The sequence below is a fragment of the Equus przewalskii genome, chromosome X (assembly GCF_037783145.1).
Source record: "Equus przewalskii isolate Varuska chromosome X, EquPr2, whole genome shotgun sequence".
NCBI classification, from domain to species: Eukaryota; Metazoa; Chordata; class Mammalia; order Perissodactyla; family Equidae; genus Equus; species Equus przewalskii.
This window is the reverse complement of record NC_091863.1, coordinates 10,077,165-10,095,554: the sequence shown is the minus strand read 5'-3', so window position 1 is coordinate 10,095,554 and position 18,390 is coordinate 10,077,165. Positions and strand designations below refer to the sequence as shown.

The window sequence follows — 18,390 nt, the reverse complement described above, 5'->3', positions numbered from 1 at the left end:
TTTGCAAACCACTATCTGATAAGGTGTTAATATCCAAAACACATAAAGAACTCATACAACTCAATAGCAAAAAAACAAACAATCCAATTAAAAAATGGGCAGAGGAACTGAATAGACATTTTTCCAAAGACAACATACAAATGGCTAACAGGTACATGAAAAGGTGCTCAACATCACTAGTCATCAGGGAAATGCAAATCAAAACCACAATGGGCTATCACCTCACACCTGTTAGGATGGCCATCATCAAAACGACAAGAGGTAAGAAGTGTTTGAGAGGCTGTGGAGAAAAGGGAATCCTTGTGTACTGTTGGTTGGAATGTAAACTGGTGCAGCCACTATGGAAAACAGTATGGAGGTTTCCCAAAAAATCAGAAATAGAACTACCATGTGATCCAGCAATCCCACTTCTGGGTATTTATCCAAAGAAAATGAAAATAGGATCTCGAAGAGATGCCTGCACTGCCACGTTCACTGCAGCATTATCCACAATAGCCAAGATATGGAAACAACCTAAGTGTCCATCAAGAATGAAGATGTGTATATATACAAAATGGAATATCGTTCAGCCATGAGAAAGAAGGAAATTCTGCCATTTGCAACAACACGGACAGACCTTGAGAGCATAATACTAAGTGAAATAAGGCAGAGAACGACAAACACTATTATCTCACTCATATGTGGAATCTTAAAAAGCCATCTCATAGAAACAGACTAAAATGGTGGTGAGTGGGGGAAAGAGATGTTGGTCAAAGAGCACAAACTTCCAGTTAGAAGATGAGCAAGTTCAGGGGATCTGATGTACGCCATAGTAATTATAGTTAGTAACACTGTATCATATACTTGAAAGTTGCCAAGAGAGTAGATCTTAAATGTTCTCACCACAAATAAGTGGCAATTATGTGACAGGATGCAGGCGTAGCTAACACTGGTGGTAATCGTTTTGTAATATATAAAGGTATCAAATCCACACGTTCTATACCTTAAGCTCACACAATGTTATATGTCAGTTATATCTCAACAAAGCTGGAGAAAAAAAAAGTTATGTGAGGTGATGTTGAAAGAGAAGATGCCAAGTTCCGGGTGGCAAGATAACTCAATGTTTGCTATGCTAAGTGTGATAATGAATGGTGTCTGGACAACTTGTTTCTTTCAATTACTTTCAAAGGTGTACGTCAATGAAAAATTCCTTAGAAGCCTAAGGAATAATAAACACCAAAAAATCTCCTTCCCACTTTGTTATGGAACTCAATGGCCAAACAAATATCACCAGCAAAAACAATTCAGCCCAGTCTGTATTTGTAAAGGGAAATGATCTCCTCTAGGATTTTACTGGAAAGACAGACCCGACAAACTCTTCCTCTGTTCGGAGAAGGGTGACCATCGGTTAGCACTGGAAGTCTCACATCCCGAGAACCCCCAGTCCATGCAAACCAGGATGGTTGTTCACCCTCCGAGCAGTTGTGTGCGCGCTCGTTGGTGACTATACTGGCAGTGTCGTTAAAGAACTTTCCCAAGATGCTCCCACACAGAAAACGCTGGACTGAGCGCTGCAGGGGTACAAAGATGAAGAAAGGGGAGCAAGAACAAATGAGCCTCCTCTTCCCACTCTGGAAGTTCTGTTGGTGCTGCATTCGAGTGCTCTTACTTTGATGTGGTCAATGTGTAGTTTCTAAAGGTCATTCTGGAGAGGGACATCCAATGGGTAACCAATTGCAAGTTCTGGGATGTCTTCCACTAGAGCAGCTCCAGAATAGCCCAGGTTAGAGGCAGTACTGGCCTTGACACCTGGCTATGTGTCCTGGCTCTACGACTTGAGGGTCACGAGACCCTGGTCGAGTCACTAACCTCTCTGGTGCCTCGTGTTTCCTAATCTGTAAAATGTGGAGAGTCATGGTACCTACACTTCACATGGCTGCTATGAGCACTGAGTGAGTTAATACATGTCAAGGTCTAAAATTGTACCTGGCATGCAGTAAATGCTCAATAAATGTTACCTCTATCACCATCCAAGAAGGGTTTGTGTTGATTCTCAAGAAAAGGATGTCAAAGTAAAGACCAGAGGGATACTGTACCATTTCTAGAGCCTAGAATGGAAAACCCTGTGTCTTTATTTTCAGGGACAAATCAGAAGAAGAGTGTTGGGGACAATGGTCTCCTATTTGACAGGCGGTAGCCCAGCTCTGGAGAGGAACAGAGCTGAAAGTTCCAAAAATGCAGGCCTGGAATTTGACCAGTAAGACAGATTTTTCAAATAAATATAACCTAAGACAAAAATAGCCTGGGGCCAGCCCGGTGGCACAGCGGCTAAGTGCACATGTTCCACTTCTCGGCAGCCCAGGGTTCGCCAGTTCAGATCCCGGGTGTGGACATGGCACCGTTTGGCACACCATGCTGTGGTAGGTGTCCCACGTATAAAGTAGAGGAAGATGGACATGGATGTTAGCTCAGGACCAGTCTTCCTCAGCAAAAAGAGGAGGATTGGCAGTAGTTAGCTCAGAGCTAACCTTCCTCCAAAAAAAAAAAAAAAAATTAGAAAAAAGGAAAAAAATAGCCTATTCTGGTGTAATGAAAGGCCTAAGAAGGAGAAATTCTGAAGAGGTGTTACTTGACTAAATTATTTTATACACTATAGTACCAAATACAATTATGAAAACAAAATCACACTGGATTACACATGAAATTTTTATTGAGAACTGTGTCTTATTACAGAGAACTCAAAGGCCTTTCGTTACGTTATCTGAGTAAGAAGCTGGAGAGCAGACGTGGTTACCAAAAGTCATCAGGTTCTTCAGGAGAAAGGCCTGGGAAACTAAATTAGGGAAAGACAAAAAGGTTTGAAATTTGTTAAGTTTGTGTCAAGTTGGTTTGGGGATCTTTATAATGTTCTCATTCCTTCCCTGTGGGGTTTCTGCCCTTGCTTATGATTTGTATCAGCAGCAATTTCATCAGTTAAAAAACACAATTGACTTTGTTTTAAAGTCAGTAATTTTTATTGATTCAATAATTTCTTATAGGCCGACTCAAATATCTGAATGTCTCCCTTGGCTGACAAAACCAGCAATGCAATAATTGTTTGCCTAGGAACACAAAGTTGAAGATACCATACCTTTCATCTTTATCACTAGATGGCAGTGTGTCCACTTGTGAGCCTTCCCTGACCATGTTTTTTGAGCTCTGATACAAAGGGCAGGAAGGAAGAATTTTGAAATTAGATATGCATCAATTTTATTAAACATTTTGATTTTGCTAAGTTTTTTTGTTTTTGTTTTTGTTTTGCTGAGGAAGATTCACCCCAAGCTAACATCTGTTGCCAATCTTCCTCTATTTTGTATGTGGATCACCGCCACAGCATGGCCACCAACGAGTGGTGTTGGTCCGAGCCTGGGAACCAAACCCAGGCCACCAAAGTGGAGTGTGCCAAACTTAACCACTAGGCCACAGGGCTGGCCCCTAAGAACTAATCTTAAAATATATACGTAATTTAAGAATCTAAAAAAAAAAGTGACGTTTAAACATGAAATTTTGCCAGCAATCAAAATAAACTATCCGGCATGCATTCTCAATACCCATAGTACTTCAGACTTACAGAAAATATTAATGTCTCAGACAGTACTAATACACTCAGATTCACTGATAGGACTTTCATTATATTTCTTTCTTGTTCTTAAAATAATAAGAACCATCTCAACTTTTACAAAGTTTGACACATCAAAATCTCTTCCATCTTTTACCCAAGCAAAAGTGATGAAATTTTGTCAAGAGTATATAAAATGAAAAGACTTGAGGTTCCATTTGAACTTTATGTTTTTATCTTTCTGTCTCCAATGGAGAAGACAGATTCCTGTCCCAAGGTTTTCAAATAAACCACAGAAGTCCACAGAGCCCCCGCCCACAGACAGCCTGTCCACAGCATCGGCACCTTATCTGCCATCTCCTGGTCTTGATCCTGCTGAATGATTTTCATGTATTTCTCTAAAGGATTTGCATCATAAGCAGGTTCGTCTTTCATTTCTTGAACACTCTTTTCTAATTCTTTTTCCATTTCAATCTTCAATGATTCTTCAATCATTCTCTGCAAAACAGATGGGCACCAAAAGAGGAAATACACAAATACATTTAAAGAACTTAGGTGTTTACCAACACATAGTAATATAATCCTGACCCTCTAAGTACAACCTGCATGCCAGGGAACTACAGATAGATATATATAGGTATATATGTATTTTTTTTAATTGAAGTCATTGCTACTATCAAAGGGAGATAAACACGCCATCTCACTGAGGGAAGGGATTAATTTGCCCAAAGTGTCTTGTGCTTTAGGCCAAATTAACAAGGACTCCAAGGAACATCCATGCGGAAGATTAATTCACGAAAGACTCAGCAGGCGTGTGAAGCGTGGCCAGAGTAATCCATCTGTCTGGGACCAGAATCAGGACATGGAAGGCTAGAAGAGAACGAGAGGAAGGAGGAAGACAGGGGAGTCCCTGGAAGCAATCATGGACTGGCAGTCACCTCCTCTGGGTGCCTCTAGTCCCAGCTAGCTGACCCTGGGAATCTCTTCTTTAAACTCCATTTACAAAGGGACGATCTATAGCAAAGCAGAGTCCAGCCAGCTCCTTTATGGGCTTATTTTCAAGACCAGATGAGAATGCTTGTGAAAGCTAGCATTTACTGAAACTCCTAAGGCATGTGCACGCACCCTTTCTCACTGCTCTCAAGCACAGGAGAGGGTTGGGATGTCTACAGCAAGCTTTTCAAAAGTTACCTGCCACTCCTATGACTTCCGGACACATAAGGGCTCACCTCCCCAAGAGCAAGGTACTTACTGAAGGTGTACCAGGGAGAAACTAGTACAGAGAATCCAGTTGGACATATCATCATTACCCATTCTTGATCCAGTTTTTCTAGTTCTCTTCGTTCCCTTTCTAAAGCTTCTTGTCGTGCACCGTGCCTCCTGTCTTCTCTCTGGCTTTGTTCTTTCACGTGCTGTTCCCATATGTTTTCTTCTTCATTCTGTTCTCCAATTTGTGTCAGATCTATGCCTAACATGACAGAAAATAAAGGGCAAGCAGCTTCCAGCATCCGATTTTTCAAACAAATGCTGGCCCAATTTGCAAGGGCCCTTGCCAAGCCTCAGGGAGCCTCTGCGTGATTCTTAAATGACTCTGATGAGCTGCTTCAAGCTACTGGTCCATCTCCATGGTCTTCAAGCCCCCAGACCCCCTCCTAGCACCACACCCTGCCTTTGACTTTACTGAGATGAATACAAGTCACCCTTACCATGAACAATTTCACCTCTCCTGCCCTCCCTATGACATTTTCTCACCCTCTTCACCCATCTCCTCCCTCCTTCATCCTATCCAAGGCAAGCCCTGCATTTCTGCCTCTGCATTTGGATACGATCCCTCCCCTCGCTTTAGGATTCGGACTTCATCATTAGTCCCTATCTGTTTACACAGCGGTTTTATAACTCTCCCCCTATTCCCACAAAGGTGCTCAAGTCTCTCCTGCCCAGAAGAGAAGGGAACAGAACCACCACCCTCCTCACTGCTCTTGCCATCATTCCCCACGTCCTCCGGGCTGATCCCTTCCTGGGGGGTTAGCTCTTGCCACTGTCCCAATCATGCCCACATCTTTTCCTCTAGTCCTAATCTCTCTCCCCAGCCTCACAACCATGTTTCCAACGGATTCCCTGCCATCAACACATGGAAATCCCACGGCACCGGCTTCATACCTGAAGTTATCATTTCTGTCCCTTTACTTGAGCTCTGTCTACACTATGTCCACTCGGCCAACAGGGCTTACAGGTTCTACCTCCTTCTGCTTCTCCTGCTGCAATTAGCGTCCCTATCACCATTTACCTGCACAGCTGAAATGACCTAGTCAACACTCTCCCTGACATCAGTCTTGGCCTTCAAGCAACCCATCTTCATCAGCACCAGTCATTTCCTGAAGAGAAGACCCGCATTTGCTGTGCACTGCCTCTGCTGTGGTAGAGTCCAAACCCACGGCAGTCTAGGCTCTCACGATCTGCCTTTTTCTTTCCAGATTGATTCGTCTTTGCTTTCACTGTCTCCTTAACCTGATGTGCTCCCCTCCTCCCACAAAACCCCATCTATTATGCAAGCCCCCACTTAAATGCCACCTCCTCTGTGAGGTCCTTCCTATTCCAGCACCATATTCACACAGTATTTTGTACCTGCCTTGCCAAAAAACATGTGTTATCTGTTTCTCTTACTTCTATTCCTTCCAGGGAGGTCCATCCTTTCATTATTTGTCTATTCCCTACAGTTTGCACACGAGTCCCTACACCTCTCAGGTTTAATTAAATCTCCATCCCACAGGAGATTTCTCAAAAAATTAAAAATAGAAATACCATATGACCAGCCATCCCACTACTGGGTATCTATCCAAAGAACTTGAAATCAGCAATTCCAAAAGTCCCATGCACCCCTATGTTCACTGCAGCATTATTTACAATAGCAAAGATGTGGAAGCAACCTAAGTGCCCATCAACTGATGAATGGATAAAGAAGATATGGTGTATATATATACAAAGGAATACTACTCAGCCATAAAAAAGGATAAAATCGTCCCATTCACAACAACATGGATGGACCTTGAAGGTATTATGTTAAGTGAAATAAGGCAGACAGAGAAAGATGAACTCTGTATGACTCCACTCATATGTGGAAGTTAAACATAGAGACAAAGAGAATTGATTGGTGGTTACCAGGGGAAAGGGGGGGGCACAAAGGGTGAAGTGGTACACCTACAACATGACTAACAATAATGTACAACTGAAATTTCACAAGGCTGTAAACTATCATAATCTTAATAAAAAGTTAAAAAATAAATAAATAAAAATAAAATCTCCATCCCACAGATAGCTGTGCTGACCCTTTTCTTCCAGCTCTGGCCTAGAACCTAAATTTTTCTTCCCAAGCAACACTAAGAAACAAATTCACAGGTTCACCACACGACTGGGAAGCTTTTTGCTGTGCCCTGTTTTAAGTCACCAGCAGGAAGTGAGTGAGTTTTACTATGAGGAGAGAGGTAACACAGTCTTCTCTCTCGCTTGATTCTGGTCATAAATTCAAATACCAGAGGAGGCAGGCAGTCATCATCACAGGCAGAGGCAGCCTGCTCCTTGCTGGGGGAAGAACGTTACTCTGAAGCAGTACCGTTTCTCACAGGGAACAGCCACCTCAAAATAGGAATGGCATGGTGCCAATCACAAAAGAGAAAGAAGAAGAGGGCTATTTCTTTGCTGTGGGGGGGCGCATACTTTGTAGCTGCAGAGTGGCCTACAGAAACCTCTTTAGACATTAAGAGCAAAGAAAAGAAGCATTTCCACTGGGCACCTCAAAGATACCAAGTTTCAGCCTTTTCCATTTCCCTTTGCACCCAAAGAGGGGGAATGAAGAATATAAGAGAACTCGTCAATGATCAAAATGAAACCACACTATTTAATAATTTTAAAAGCCATTATTATAATCGACGTTACATCTCAGAGACAGAAAACCCATCTACTCAGTTGGTTTCTCTTATTCTAGTACATTCTTTTTATTACCTACTCACTCAGGACTCTGCCAAATGGCTGCCTATCAGATCCGCTCTCAGGTGGCCACTGTCCCGACTCAGTACCTATCCCAATGGAGGTCCTCAGGGATGGCTTGCTGACCAGCCAACCCCACCCCTACCCCTACCACCCCAAGGGGCTAGGGTTTGGGGAAGCAGGGGTTTGGGTTGGCTCACTGCTGTACGCCCAGCCCCAGGAAAGAGCCCCACTCTTGATCAAGTCTCGGTGAATTAGTGCTTTCCAAAGCAGATTTACTCAGGAATCAGCAAAATCAACCCTCTCAAAATCTCTTGCTTCTTCCCCCAATTCCTCCTATTCCTGAGTATGGTGACTTAAACCAGGAAACTGCTCACAAGAGGTTGTGCATAGGTTCTGGGGGTGATGTTTTCCCAGTGTTTGAAAGGAACTAAGAGATGCTTTTACTTGAGGAATGTCTTTTCAAGTTGGAGGCTTAAGTCCTTTGATCCAAGGAGAAAAGGACCTGGCTGTTGGCCTGAGCCCTGGAACGAAGTTCAGATCTCCCCCTACAGCTTGCCCCTCTTCCCTCCACACTGGTGAGGGAAGTGGGTAATCTGGAGAAGAGAAGAGGAAAGAGAGAGGGGGCCGGACAAGAGAAGTCTGACGACCGGTTTTCCTCCAGCGTCATCAGCTTTTCCGAAGATCAAAATGTAAAGGTTTTTCTGTCCTAAGTTTTTAAGACATAAAGGAAGCAAACAGATAGAAACAGAAATAACATTAAAATGTTACCATCACATTAAGAATGTATAATGGGTGTTAACCATTATTTCAATTTTCCACCATGATTTCCCAAGACGCGAAAGCCCTCGTGAAGCGGTTTTTGCATTAAGTGTCTTAAGCAAAAGGGTAACTGCTCTGCCAGACTCTGGACAAGAAAAACGTTCTAAAGCAACTGGCCTGGGAAGGCTACAGGAGAAGCCTTTCCTGCCCAGTTTTCTCCTCAGCACTGTCTTCACACGTTCAAATAGGGACTTACTTCAGAAATGTCATTACCAGCGACAACCCCAACCCCAAGACTCTGAATAATCTATGCTTACAAAAAGTCCTTCAGAGATACAGAAAGAACTTACAGAGCAAAGACTGGCATTCAGGGTGCGGCCATGCTATTTGTTACTTAAAACAAAGGAAAACTTACTTGGGTAGTGATAGGAGGCAGGTCTGGTGGGCACAGCAGCTGCAGCAGCATCCACGTGAGGCATGTCACCAGCAGGACGGAAGCCATCCACTTCAAACTGCCATGGTATGTTCCCTGCATCTACACAAGGTGCAGACAATCGTCCCATGAGTTCTCAGTAACAACAGCAAGAGAAGGAGTGCCGTGCAGGGTGGGGATAGCTAACTGCGAGCACTTCAGGTTCAGCCAAAGCAACCGGGCCAACCCTTTCGTTACAGGATTCTAAGACATTTCCAACAAGGCTATTTGCCAATGTATTCACTTCTCAAAGTGTTCTTAGGCTTTGAAGAATGAGATTCATGTACAAAATTCAATTCATTACCCAATAGGAAAATCAATCCAGTGACAGAGAAGAATTCACTCGATTTGCTGATAAGCATTTGAATTCTATTTAAATATCAATGATTTAACCAAGTTAATTACAAAGAATCTGCAAAATTTATTAAGTCTTTTCATTTAATTGTTCAAAATATTATACTTTCAGACTTGGCAATGAAGCTCATGAGGCTAAATGATAGGTTATACACAAATATAAAGACGTCCCAAGCTGGGAAGACCGTGAGAGATGATCAACTCTCCACCCCTATTCTATACTTAAGCAGCAGGCTCCCAGGTGAGGCAATCTAAGGCAGGGCCATAGCTGGGACACCAGTTTCTAGACAATTTAGCTAATATTCTTTCACCTCCATTTTTTCTTTTTAAGATTTTATTTTTTTTCCTTTTTCTCCCCAAAGGCTCCCGGTACATAGTTGTATATTCTTAGTTGTGGGTCTTCCTAGTTGTGGCATGTGGGATGCTGCCTCAGCATGGCCTGATGAGCAGTGCCATGTCCACGCCCAGGATTTGAACCGACGAAACCCTGGGCCGCTGCAGCGGAGCGCACAAACTTAACCACTCGCCCACGGGGCCAGCCCCTGACCTCCATTCTTTCATTTGGTTTCCCAAATCTGAGGCAGCTGACAGAATCAGTATAATTTAAAGAAAAATAACTTAGCATCTTCATATTCCATAAAAAGGGGAAAAACACAAATTAGAAAATCACTTATTTTAAATCTGAGGCAATCCCAAACTTGGTAAATTAAGTTAAGGTTTACTTGTGGGCTTAGCTCCAATTTTGAAATTATTGGTTACCCTAAAATTTTTTAAAAGTAGAACTGAAATGCACCCCTGAAAATCTGTGATATAGAAATGAGGCGATATATCCATATTTGTGGCTTTATCACAAAATACAAATGTCGTAATTTCTAACTCTTTTGCTTTTCATAACAACGGAGGTATTTCACCAAAACTAAGATTTCTACATTTTCAACTTATAAAAACCAATACTCATATTTGAACTTACATTGAAAAGATGATTCAAATTCCTCAATATCCTTACAAGCTAGCTTGTCCAGATTTGAAAATGCACTTTTGTCTTGGAGTTCAGTTTGTCTTTGATAAAGACTGGATTGGAAGAATAAAATTCATGAATGTGAAGCTTTAATAACGTAAAACCCAAGAACACAGGGTGATAAGGAGCCTTGTGTGACTTGAGAAAATGCTTTAGAGAATTCATTTTTCTTCAGCTCATTGAGAATAAGAGCTGCACTGCACTGGGCACTCGGCACGCATCGCTCTAAACAGTTCATACACGCTAACTCAGTTACTCCTTATAACCACCTCAGGCTGTGAGGCAGGTACCACCCAAAGAATGATGTTGCACCCTCAATGCTTGTCCTAGGAGGAGTTTATTTTTTCAAGAACCATAAAACATTTAGGAAAAAAACAAATTCTGTACGCCATCAGCACAAGCCAGCTGCGACGCAATACTGTAAGCCTGATGTACATCCGAGTGCCCTAACCCAGCACGTGTGTCTTGTCTCTTTGGCTTTATCACAAGAAAGAGCAATGTAAGAAAACATTATATGCTTTAGGACCACATGTGGCAGTTTTCAATTCTGTACAGTACAACTGATTTACCTTGCACATGCCCAGGATCGAACCTAGAACGAAGGGGTCAGAATCTCCCACCATGGGGACCAGGCACAGGCAGGAGTCCCACGTGTAACCCGAATGCCACCCTGAGGGACCCACCATTGAGCTTCTAAACACATCCACCTCATCTTGCTTCAGCAATCATACCCGAGGACCCATCATCCCTGTAGAATTTATTTCAATGATAGACAAATTGGAACCTTATTTGTTTATATTTAAATGCCAAAATATTTTTAAATGACTTTTTAATGATGTATAAAACTGTTTCAAGTTTAAAAATAAACTGAATTTATTTGCTTTCACAGATTTTGTACGTTGGTTTTTTTTTTTTATCTTTATAAGCCAAGTCTATTCAGGGAACTATGAGGATGCTTATTGATACCATAGTGCATATTCTATATATAAGTTTAGCAAACAAGTGGAAATTACCTATTTGCTAAAAGGTATCTTTTCCCCCCAGGTAATTCAGATGATTCTCAAAGATCATACATCATCTTACAACCTGACAAATTCTACAGCAAATTCTGTACTGCCACATGGTCTTTAATATCACCTAAAAACCCCAAACAAGTCAAGGCGGAGACCCCAGGCAGCTAAGCAGCCTCAGCTGCGGCTGAGCAGAAGGCAGTATTTACCTGGCCTTCTGCTCCAGAGGGCTGCAGACAGAATGGATGGAAAGGCTGTGCCTAGAATCAGCAGGTGAAGGCTGGGGTGTTCTGTCAGGACAAGGACTGGGAACAGCAACGTGGGATCGGCCCAGACCTAAGGGGCAGAGGGACCAGGGCAAGAATATCACAAATTGTTTGGAGAAGACAGCAATGTGGTTTCTAACGAGTTTATTACTTTGAAAATAAATTCTATTATGCTTGCAAACAGCTGAGTATGATGCATAAGTGAGCCACAAAATTAACAATTGAAGCAACTAAGTGAAACTGCAATGATCACAATAAAGTGTATAAAAGCAACCAGCAGTAAAGGAAAAGCCATTATCCCTCTCTGAACACCTCTGCATGCCAAGCAAAATGCTGGAACCTGACCCTCTATCCCACTGCCTCCCACATCAAGCCTGCTAAGCAGGAAACCACAGGCTCAGAGAGAGGACACTGAGCCAGACTTTCCTAGGCCCGGCTCCCGCCTGCTCTTTCCACTGGTGGCCAGGGCTGCACTCATTCACACAGGAGTCCACTGAGGACCAGATCCATCGACAGCCAGGGCATCCTGCGAACCTTTTTGCGGTAGCTTACCTTCCAGATACATTTCACCATCCAGGCTTCTTTTAGCTTTTGGAAGGGGAGTGGAGGAGAAGCGCCTGGAGGAAGAGCCTCTGCGTAGCCGTGAGGCCGCACTGCCCGTCAGCACTTCCGACGCGTCGCTCTTGTCCTCTATAAGCGTGCCCACTGGAAGCCGCTCAGAGACAACTCTGTCCTCTGCAAACACACATCCTTCGGAGGCGACTGAAGTCATGTTCTTGAGAGCAGCTAGCAAGTTCAGGGGTGGCGGTGGGCTGGGGGCCGGCAGCGGGCTCTTCACAGAGTGCCGACTCAACTTGTGGTGGTAATCTCGGAAAGCCCGTTCCAGGCGCTCCGCCTCCTGCTCTAGCTCCTTCACCCTTGCCTTGGTATTGGCCACAAACTCAAGGTCAGAGTCCGGGGAACTACCGTCCATGCTAGCAGTGGGATAACTTGGGATCCTTGGTGTAACTGTGCCTGCCATCAGCTTTTCCTGTTGGAGAGGATTTTTCAAGAAATCCCCATTTATATCATCGCCATGAGGCAACATTAGTCCACCAATGGAATGACGGATCAGAGACGGCTTCAGGTTGCGGTACACTTCATTCTCTAGGGCTGCAGGTTACAGAAAGGTAATGTGAGAAAGGAGGGGAAGAGGTGGAGAGCAAAATTAAAATATGCTCAAGAATATTTTTTTTGAAAAATGACAGAGAGAAAGAATAAAGACAAACTTGCACATTAAACACTTTCTGAAGCCACGGTAATTATAATTATTAACATTTATTGAGAGCTTATATGTCCCAGCTTCTTTCGTAATGCATACTACTGCATAACCCATTATGCACAATCTTGAAATCCAAAAAGCTCTGAGAATTGAAAATTTATTCATAATTTATTGGGGTGGCAAAGCCTAACCAGACCTGAACTCATTTGATTGAAAAACTTGACCTGAACTTACATAAATCCATTTATCATCTTTATTTATTCCATCTAGCATGAATATGCATACATCTGACTGCAAAATAATTCATGTGTCAGGGCTGGCCCGGTGGCACAGCGGTTAAGTTCGCATGTTCCACTTCGGCGGCCTGGAGTTCACCGGTTTGGATCCCAGGTGCGGACATGGCACCACTTGGCAAAAGCCATGCTGTGGTAGGTGTCCCACATATCAAGTAGAGGAAGATGGGCACAGATGTTAGCTCAGCGCCAGTCTTCCTCAGCAAAAAGAGGAGGACTGGCAGCAGATGTGAGCTCAGGGCTAATCTTCCTCAAAAAAAAAAAATAATAATAATTAATGTGTCTCACTATAGGATGCTGCCCCAGAAATCCAGTGTTTGGCCCAAGTTTCAGATAAAGGAATGAAGACCTGCAGTCACAATGCTGTGGGCTAAGAACTCTCACTGCTCCCATTTTACAGATGAGGGGACTGCGGCTGGTCACACAGTTAGCAAGGCGGAGAGCCGCTGGGATCTCCCAAAGCCAGGCCAGGATGTGTGACGGCTCCTCTCCTGCAATGGCTCCTCACTGGTGCTCTGGGACAGACGCTTGCAATGGGCCACACATGTGCTTGAAAAGTTTCCATCTTCATTCAACTATTGTTCATGATACGAGATCGCTATGATTTCAGCTGGGGGCGGTTTGGCAAACAGAATTGTTGACAGAAAATGAAGAATAGGAAAGAGTAGAAATGAGGAAAGAGATTAAAATAAAACTAGTGCAGGGAGTCAGGAACAAGGGACTGCCAAGGAAAGAGAGCAAATGGGAACTGAAGAAGCTCAGAACCAGGAAGCAGGAGAAACCAGTTCAACTGGTAACACACAGAAACCTCCTTTGAGCTGGAAAGCAGGTGGAGAAAATCTCTAAGCTGCAGCATACTTGTTATGAAGTAGGAAGGGGCAGACATCACGCATCCACAGTGAAGACACAGTAGTAACATGACAGCAATAACCAAGTCCTGAGTATGTTATACGTGCCAGGCACTGTACTGGAACCCATCGCATTGCTTCTTCATTCACCATGGCATGGTAGGTATTAGTATCCCCATTACAAAAAGGAAATGCACGTCCAAGGAAGTCAAAGGGACGTGCCCAAGGTCAAAGAACTAACTTCAAAATTGGGGTCAGAAAATAAAAACTGTTTCCTGGTATTGGGAGCAATGCTCTTTTTGCTAGGCCACCCTGCTTCTCCCAGAATTTACACATCTGTCAAGGAATACATAAAACCACTGAAGAGTTGATTGGCCTTATTATCAGGGGAATAAATAAAGGAAAGCCTAGGCCCAGGATGAATTTGGGGACTTCGGTGTCACCACCACACATTTCCTATTTGGGGTTATGAGGCTCCCCCAAGCCATGGCACACCTGTGAAAGCAAGTCACTTTAGCTGCCGACCCAGCCGGCATTTCTGAGATGGACAGGGAGTTTTACTTCTAAGATAGCATATTTCTATGGCTTTTCCCCTACTATGAGAATTACTACAAGTTCAACAAGTAATGATCATTACATTTCCACAAACGTCAGAAGCTTCACACACACAGGTTAAAAATGTCTCTAACCTGTCTGAGTTTGTTTCAGTTGCAATTTTAACTCGGCAACCTGCGTAGTTAGCCTCCTCACAGTGGCATCATAATCTAGTATTTGGGCCTTTAGCCGTGTAGAGTGCTCAATCTGAAAAGATGGAAAGAAGAAAAAGAAATCCATGCAAAACAAATCACAGATCACTTGAAAAGAAACAATTCTCTGATCAGGCTTATTCTCGTTTTCTGTTTTGCCAATTCTGAGCAGCTTTACACCCTATAACACAACTGTGACAGAACACACAAGCAAGTTTTTCACCTCCGTTTTCACTCATTCATCTCAAAGAACAGCTACTCTAGGGCACGAGGCAGACATCAGAAAGAGACCATCAATGTGTATAAGTCGCAGGGTGAGAATCAAGAGACAGTTTAACAGCAGGCACCATTAGGACTTGGAAAATTTCATGTTTACGTTTATTTGCTTTCCTCTGGATTTTATTACTATTATGAATATAAAGTCATATAATCACTTGAGAATTTTCTCAGATGAGAAAGGATACCCTTAGCATATTGGGAGAGTAATTTTTGATGTTAAAATAAATCTGATTTACGCTGGTGCGATGTAAGCCCAGTTTACATGTCTCCAAAGTGGACTGGCCTAACACCTGGACAAGCGAAGAGCAATACTTACTTCACTGTGCAGCTGTCTCTGCAGAGTTTGCTTGTGGCTTTCAAACTCCTTATGCTCAAACGCGATAGCATTTTCTACCTTCTTTAATTCTTTCTGAAAAATCACCAGCTCAGGAGATGGCTGAGCTATGCCTACAAACGTAAAAAAGAAAAAAGAACCCCAGTCATTACCAACCTGAAGTGTTCTCATTTCACTTGACAAAAGCAGCTAAAGACATTTTAAATTGTTCTTCCTCTTCTTTGTACACATGCAATTAATATTTATATTATTAATATAATTAATATTTATATTATATTATATATAATTAATATTTATATTATATATATTAATATTATATTAATTCTATTAAATGGGCTAGGAACAATGCTGATTCACAAATTTCAGAACAAAAGAATTTAATGCACGTAAATGCAAACTTTACTACTGTTCAGAGTCCTACTCCAAGTAAAATAATTCTTTCAAATCCTCAAATTAACTTGAAAACCCACCCTCTCTACCACGAACAGAAGGCATGGAAGAAGCACTCTATCAAACCAGTGGATGAGTGCCCCCAGGGCCAATCCAATCTATGCATCTGGCAGTGGCACTCAGGGTCCAGGCAAAAAGCAGACGGCATCTCCAGTTCGGGTCACTGGAGGACCCTTTAATAAAGAGTGACTTATGTAGGGTAGCCACAAAGGATAGTGTAGTTCCCTGGGCTAGCACCGGGCCCCACTGTTACCTACTTCTTGGGCCTGGAGGGGAGGGGAGGGAGGAATTCCCAGAACTGGAGAGCGCGAGCTGGCACAGGCGCAGAGTGCTGGTAAGAGGCCATTCCGCAAGCATGGGGATCTTGCTTGGCTAAGAGGCGCAGGGCCACCACAGGGCCACTGTCATGGAGGTAGGGGGATAATAACCACCTCGACCTCACTCTCCTCCCTCCCTCGAAGCGAGTGAGGGTGTCCCCATTGGCCAAACCCAACCAGTGGTCAGAGGGTGCGGGGAGCCTAGTACCATCCAGAGGCAAATGTGTACAGTTTAAAAATATTTCTTCTTAGTGACACTATTAATTATGCAGTAGCAAGCAAAGAGGGAGTAACCTCAATCCAAGAATCTTGATTTTATAAAATCTCCCCAACTGAAGCCTCCCTTACAGGTAAAAAGCAGTTTCATAATACGGAGCTAATATGAATTACAAAAACATGCAAATCAGAAAAAAAGACATACGGTTTAGGAGATGCAAGTTTTCATTTCTACTCTCTTCCAGTTGCTGTTTAAGTAATTTATTTTGTGCCTGAAGCTCCAGTTTCTCTTCTTTGAGTAGTGAATAGTCACTCATCTCTTTAACTTTTTCATTCAGCAGGTGGTTTTGCTTTGTTATTGCCAAAGACTGGGCTTTCATAGACTCTAACGCAAGCTGGAGTGGAAAAGGGAGAACATATTTGAACAATGACTTTGCACTACTGTTTAAGTAAAAGCTGGCGGGCTGCTTTCAGCTGGGTGTCACATTTAATTAAGGTCACTTGACTGAAGTACGGGTCTTTGCAATGACAAGACCCTAACCACAACAATGGAATCATCTTCTTCCCTAGAGTTGGGGCAGAGGGAAGTTCACACAGCTTGAATTATACAGAAGCCTGTCCTACAAAACAGGGGCTTCTGTTTGTCACCCCATTTTCCAGATGTAACCAAGGACCCAAGAACAATCACAGATTGTAGCAATATATTTTTTTAAATAAGAAAAGATGAGATAGATATCACTAACATGCTATGGGGTACTTTCCTTTTCTTAATATAATATATCTCATGTTTGGATACAGAAGTCTACAAAGTTCTCAAATAAGTCAGTCATCACTATTGCAAAAATAAATTTTATATACAGAGCGTATTTTAAGTACTTAAAGTTCCAGCTGTCTTTCAGATGGCAAGCTCATGAATGAACAGAAATAAAGTCCCAGTGGCATGTGAAAAATGCATCTCATTTTGTTTTCACCTGCAAGCTCCCAATGGAGTGACAGGAATTTTTCCTTGCTGCTGATGGGAAAGCAGAGAGGCTGAGGTAGAAACTAAGATGAAGTGGCCACCAGCTATGGGCCAGGCACATAAATCAGCTCGCTGAAGTCCCTCAACAACCACAGGATGTGGGCAATAGCCCCAAGTTTACAGATAAGGAATCCAAGGGCATGGAACTTGCCCAAAGACACCCAAGCAGCAGGGGAGAGAGAGGATTCAAGCAGGACTCCAGGCCCCAGAGGACATTCTTTCTATGCTTCCCCAGGAGACTACAATTGAAATGAAGACTGCCTGAACTAAAGTTCAGCCATCACCTTCTTAGTCACATAATAAACAGTCCCAACATATCAAGAGGATAACTTAAGATAAATTACGTATGACTAAAACTAAAAGTTCAGATATTGTCTAACATCTAGTTCAAAAAAAACAAGAGGCTTAACAATTACCTCAAGTTCTTTCACACGATTTACAGAATGATTGAGTTCTTCCTTTTTTGAATTAACAGCTATGAGCTCCTCTTGCAAATGCAGAGCTTTTTCTGAAAGAAAGAACCCACCAATTACATATCATCATGTTTTTCCTAGTGAATACAAAAGCCATTTAATAATTTATGGCCAGTATGTCAGACCTAATAACCATTATTTCATAATCTAAAATAGCAGATGTTGGAGTTAAAAAATCAGCAGGCAAGTAAGAAACAGAGGCCTGTTACCCAACAGGTGATGGGCAGCTAGTTATAACGGTCACATGTGTGGGGAACTTCCTCCTGCTACACACACTAACCAGAGTTACACCATCTGCTCAGAGCCCTCATGCTGACAGATCTGAATTTCCTTAAATACAAAGGTTTGTCTGTTACCATTTTAGTCACTATTTTGTTGTTTTCACTTCATCTAACACAAGTCTGTGTAGATATATCATAAAAAGCAATTTACTGAATACGTGATGGTACTAATTCCTCAAGAACTATTAGTCTCTGCAAGACAGTTGCAAAGGAGCAGCCAGCCACATACTGGGTGACCTTACAGGTCAGTATCAAGTACCCAGCTCTGGTTTACTCCCAAGAATTAATTTGAAATTTCCACCAAAAGTTCAACTTCTTGTCACAGGCAAGTTCCTACAAACATATTGAAATGTAAAATATCTGAAGATTGAAAAATTCGCCAACTTTCCTAGTCCTGGGCTAATGTATACAGCAGTTTAGGAGAGTAT

General features: G+C 42.6%; 1 protein-coding gene across 9 annotated transcripts in view; it reads right to left on the bottom strand.

Moving 5' to 3' along the window:
• Positions 1 to 2,671: 2,671 nt before the first annotated feature.
• The window catches only part of OFD1 (OFD1 centriole and centriolar satellite protein), a 46,822-nt gene continuing 31,103 nt past the window's right edge, over positions 2,672 to 18,390 (bottom strand). For 7 of the 9 annotated variants that reach the window (XM_070603708.1, XM_070603712.1, XM_070603711.1 and 4 more), the window contains 12 exons: positions 17,625 to 17,716; positions 16,393 to 16,582; positions 15,187 to 15,317; positions 14,535 to 14,646; positions 11,996 to 12,595; positions 11,387 to 11,513; positions 10,120 to 10,220; positions 8,739 to 8,858; positions 4,888 to 5,045; positions 3,923 to 4,075; positions 3,110 to 3,177; positions 2,672 to 2,812 (listed from right to left, as the gene is read on the bottom strand). In XM_070603708.1, coding sequence (XP_070459809.1) covers positions 2,770 to 2,812; positions 3,110 to 3,177; positions 3,923 to 4,075; positions 4,888 to 5,045; positions 8,739 to 8,858; positions 10,120 to 10,220; positions 11,387 to 11,513; positions 11,996 to 12,595; positions 14,535 to 14,646; positions 15,187 to 15,317; positions 16,393 to 16,582; positions 17,625 to 17,716 — 1,895 coding nt within the window. In that variant the 3' untranslated portion in view covers positions 2,672 to 2,769. Of the gene's footprint in view, positions 2,813 to 3,109; positions 3,178 to 3,922; positions 4,076 to 4,887; positions 5,046 to 8,738; positions 8,859 to 10,119; positions 10,221 to 10,736; positions 10,916 to 11,386; positions 11,514 to 11,995; positions 12,596 to 14,534; positions 14,647 to 15,186; positions 15,318 to 16,392; positions 16,583 to 17,624; positions 17,717 to 18,390 lie in introns of those variants that run through there. The other 2 variants (XR_011535796.1, XM_070603714.1) reach the window with 2 other exon arrangements.